Source organism: Olea europaea, chromosome 12, assembly GCF_002742605.1.
Source record: "Olea europaea var. sylvestris chromosome 12, O_europaea_v1, whole genome shotgun sequence".
Classification (NCBI taxonomy): domain Eukaryota; kingdom Viridiplantae; phylum Streptophyta; class Magnoliopsida; order Lamiales; family Oleaceae; genus Olea; species Olea europaea.
Genome location: NC_036248.1, coordinates 13,841,729 through 13,846,292, shown reverse-complemented (window position 1 = coordinate 13,846,292; position 4,564 = coordinate 13,841,729). Strand labels below are relative to the sequence as shown.

The following is a 4,564-nucleotide window of genomic DNA, read 5'->3' as shown; positions in this document are numbered from 1 at the left end:
GCATTCATCTCATCCCAGCATGTTCATCGGATATGTGCATTCTAAACCATGCCACAACCAACTCCCAGTATTCCCACGTTCCACCCCCACCCAAAAACCCCAACCAAGAAAAATATGAATATATTTTTCCTTAATAACATGCATCCAATCTCAAATTTACTTCAAATATAAAATTTTTAATAATTTTCCTCGACATTTTTTTCCACAATAAGGTACTCCTCTACCTTCTTTTAGCCCTTGTTTGAACCACATTATTTCCGAAAGAATGCAGTTTTGAATAGTGTATTGATGGGAAGTGTGATTAAAAAATAAGGAAAAGTTTTGAATTTACGTGTAATATTATTTTATTGAAGAATGTGTAATTGAAATGATATCAAATCACCGTTTAAGAATATATTTTTCCTTGAAAGAATGTGGGTCAAACAGGGATTATTCGTCCATTTTCACCTCTCTTTTGACTTTTGCCCGAAACAGCACTTGATAACACAGATGACACCATACAATTCAATGCTTCCTATTTTGTTAAGCACAAACCTCAAAAATATATTGAAGATCGTATCATATCACTGCCTATGCTTTAAAGGGAACCAAATACTAGAACACAAAAGTCGCCCTACCTGAAATACTTAATCCAGCTAAATCAGGCACATGGGCAATATGCATGCACTTTATGGGTTCACATGAGATTGAGATACATTATGATGATAATAAGGTCCAAGGTAAAATTGCAATCTTTGTCAAATAATCATCTCCTTAGGGAGCACACTGCTCCATCTCATTGTAATATGCTCTTAAGTGACATTTTGGGAAGCTATCCCCATTCAGATGAGTTTTCTGTTTGAGTCACTCACTCTCATCCTCGCTGCTCCTGTTCTCTCCCACTCCATGTGCTTTAGACTGTAATTGGTCAGCAACTTAGATTGGACATTGTTTGATGCCATGTCATTAAAGAGCACAAGTAGATTAGTCTTTGACTGGGATGAGCTATGGCAGGAAGTAGAAGTATACACGGGATTATTGATGCTCACTGGCGACATTCTTCAAAATGAAGAACTAACAATAAGTTAAGCCTTTTTCTACCAGTAATAACAATAAAATTTTGATTTAAAGATATAAATGGGTTAGTAATTAAACACTACCAGCTCTGCAGAAAAGTAAAGTTCAAGATAACCATGTCATAGGTCGATGGCCCCGTGGCTTCTTATGTTAGCTCGTCATGTACTTACAAGTGCCAACGCTTCACCGGGTTGTATTAATATTTTTATGTCACAGTACACCAGATGAAAATATTTAGATCATTGCTAAACTAACTTAAATTGTCATTTAACAGGTCAAATTTGTAAAAACAAAATACAGGTATTATGTCTTTAAAATTTCCAGATAATATCTACAAATGTGCAAGGAAATTTTTTTTAAATTTAAGCCCGCCCTTGGTCCCCTATAATTTTCAAGATACATTTTTCTTTCTTATTTTCAACCACACATTCTTAAATAAAATAATATTACACGCAAATCCAAAACCTATCCTTATTTTTTAATCACACATTCTCCATCAAAATCTTATTCCAAATGCATTTTGGACAAAAAAATAGGGCTCAAACAGACTCTAAATATTCAACTTTAACTTATTCAGTTTCAGTTGTATCTAGACATATATTCAGGAAGCCTACCAAAACTTACATTCTACTATCAGACAATCATATCAATTGAAGAATCAATAATATAGTGTGCATGGTCAAATAGCTGCAGCTCCTTTCCTCACACCACTGCAACAAAGCTATGCAGCAAAACTGGAAAAAGGAGAGGGGACTGAAATCCGTACAACTCATAAAGATCAAACGTGCTGACATAAAGTGTAACACGTATAATTATTGACCACAGAAAGGTATGCACTACAGATTATCGATGTGTTCTAACTTCTAATTGGTAACACAAGATAAAGCTTATTTGCATGAGAATAAGGTACACTGTAGTTTATGCTCAATATAACTGAATTACCATGAACATCTTACAGTATGTTCCCCCATCACATAATTTCTTCACCCCTTCCACACCAACATCACAAGACTAAAAGCACATTGCATGAGAGGAAGAACTTGCAAAATTATTCAATTTAAGCACTCGACGATAAAATTAACACGTGCCTAAGCAAGAGAAAGTAACCAATGAATCTAAAACATGAACTTACCTTCTTTCTGCAGAACTTAAACAGCGGGTTCAAGTACCGGGCACACTGTTTAAAAGTGGCAACCATTGATTTTCCTTTGGCAGTTCTCTTCTCTGCCTCGCTCATCTCATTTAACTCCTGATTCCACTCATTCAACAACTTCTTGAAAAAAACCAAAATCTTATCCTCGTCACACAACTCCTCGAAGTTCGCTTTCATTCGCTTGATATCCTTGTCGTGATCCACACCAGAAGACGCCCCATCACCACTCAAATCCTCATCACCACCCCCTCCATCTTTATCCTCCCCTCCATCCTCAGTGGCCTTCCTCTTCCTATCACTCAAAATCCCCGACTTCTGCCGCTTCTTCAGCTCCACGATGTCACGAAGAAAATCATTCGTCTGTCCCTCCGTCATATCGGTATCATCGACTTCAAACAACCCAGCTTTCAAAATATATTTAAGCCTATCAAGCCTCGCCACATCATCTTCTCCAAAAAGCGTGACAGGCTGTTTTAACAAACGGAGACGACGAATTACCTCTTGCCTCGGGAGATTCAGCTCGTCGATCTTTTCCTCGTCTGTTAGGGTTTTAGAGGCGGCGGAGGAGGATTCAGATTTGAATTTGGCAGTTTCGGATTTGGAGTTTGAGCTCGATGGGGAATTGGCATTCCGGTTGCTTTGTTTCTGTTCCAATTCCTTTTGTTTAAGGGCTTTGGCCTCGGCTTCTCGTTTCTCCTCCTCCCGCAGACGTTGGAGGCGTTTCTGCTCGATTTCAGAGCGTTTGAAGAATTTCTTCCCGCCGACGTCCTCCGCCAGGCTCTGCCGTTTCTTCAGCAACTCTTGTTTAAGAATATCCATGGTTTGGATTTGATCTCGCTAGGGTATTCCTTTTTCCGCCACCGCTGGAATCAAATACAATTGTGCAAATTTAAAAATATATATAGTCAAATCTTTTGCAATTTTATTTTAATTTTTATAAAAGTTGTAAAAATCTCCCTTCTTTTCAACCACACATTCTTTATTAAAATAATATTACATATAAATAAATAAAAATTTCTTATTTTTTAACCACACACTTTCCATCAAATTACTATTCTAAAATACATTTTTACATAAAAATAATTTTCAAACACCCCTAAAATTTATAATTTTTTAGAATCCATCAAAAAATCATAGTTGGGACATCCTCGAAATTTGTTTATTGGTAGAAAATTGCCGTAGAGCTGTGGGAAAGAGATAACTTACTCACTAAAGTTTATGAAATGACTCAATTTGGTCCTTGAATAATATTTTTGACCATTAACTTGCTAACACATTGTTCGGTACAAACTTTGTTAGAGTTTATCAACTTTTCAAGTAAAATATTAATTTTAATCATATATATTGTGGTGGTGATTAAATCAAATTTTAATCAAACGTTTATGAAATCAATTAAGGATCTATTTAGTAGTGATCATGAGAATTGATTTTTTGATCGTTAAAGAAAAAAATGAGTCTCATTTGTGAATGAAGAAGTAAAAAAATTGAAATAGTGAAATAATAATAAAAAAATTGATTTTTTAGAATGAAAAATTACTACTAAACGGGAGCTAAAATTTTTATTAAGAGTTTCTCACACAATTACTAAAGATAATTAGCAGTCATGAATATGAATTCCATTAAACACAAACAATAGTTTGAGTTACCCAATTAGAATTTCAGCAAAAACATGGATTTGTACATTAGAAGAATTGTTATTATGCAGAAAAGTAATAACTAAATGGATCGGTATTTGGTTTCAACTAGCGAGAAACCAAAGATTTGGTTTCGCTCACTCGTAGGGTTGACCAAATTGATTTTATTTTATTATTATTATTTTTTGCGCGTTGGGTGATATCCCAAACCCAAATCCCACCCTCACATCAGTTAAAGATTGAGTCGAGTTAATTTAGGTCGAATTGGCTCCCTTGATTTTTTTTTAAATGATAAAAAAAAAAATCAAATGGAGATTTCCCGATTAGGTCCATGCCAACCCGGAAAACTTACATGCCAAGCCACAAAATCGATCCAACCTACTCAAATTGATTCACAGTTTGATGGGTAAAATGTTCATTCATGATTGTCGACGAAATATCTATGATCTAGTTTCGTTGCAAAATTGGGCCAAATGTTTCGAAGTGGTGGTGAAGCGGGTGGTAGCGATTTAGATGGAGGTATATGGAGGATATAGGTGTCATAATGGATAGATCGGACAGAACCGTTAATTGAAATTTACTAAAAATTTAATTATAATTTATATAAAATAGGGACTAAATAGTAATAATATAAAAAATTAACTGGCTACCCATGGTGAGTTATATATAAAAGTTACGGGACCTTGGCTGAAAATTTGACTTTTTAAAGCTATTTTGCACC

General features: G+C 35.2%; 2 protein-coding genes across 2 annotated transcripts in view; one reads left to right on the top strand and one right to left on the bottom strand.

Annotated features, from left to right (window-relative positions):
* Positions 1–1,000, top strand: part of LOC111406644 — a 6,707-nt gene extending 5,707 nt beyond the window's left edge. Inside the window, exons 2-4 of the mRNA XM_023036032.1 lie at positions 584–719; positions 826–899; positions 994–1,000. Of these exons, the coding sequence (XP_022891800.1) occupies positions 584–719; positions 826–899; positions 994–1,000 (217 nt within the window). The remainder of the gene's footprint in view (positions 1–583; positions 720–825; positions 900–993) is intronic.
* On the bottom strand, positions 342–3,086 carry LOC111405764 (pre-mRNA-splicing factor 18-like). The gene is made up of 2 exons (XM_023034791.1): positions 2,189–3,086; positions 342–1,038 (listed from the first exon to the last, which is right to left on the bottom strand). Exons 1-2 carry the CDS (start codon positions 3,026–3,028, stop codon positions 1,015–1,017), a joined length of 864 nt encoding a protein of 287 aa, XP_022890559.1. The 5' UTR covers positions 3,029–3,086; the 3' UTR covers positions 342–1,014.
* Between the last annotated feature and the right edge of the window lie 1,478 nt (positions 3,087–4,564).

Bases quoted from the DNA above. Each gene is read 5' to 3' on its own strand.
- LOC111405764 (XM_023034791.1), bottom strand. From the start codon at position 3,028: ATGGATATTCTTAAACAAGAGTTGCTGAAGAAACGGCAGAGCCTGGCG. The intron at 1,039-2,188 runs GTAAGTTCATGT...TTCATTTTGAAG, and splicing joins TTAAGTTCTGCAGAAAGAAG to AATGTCGCCAGTGAGCATCA.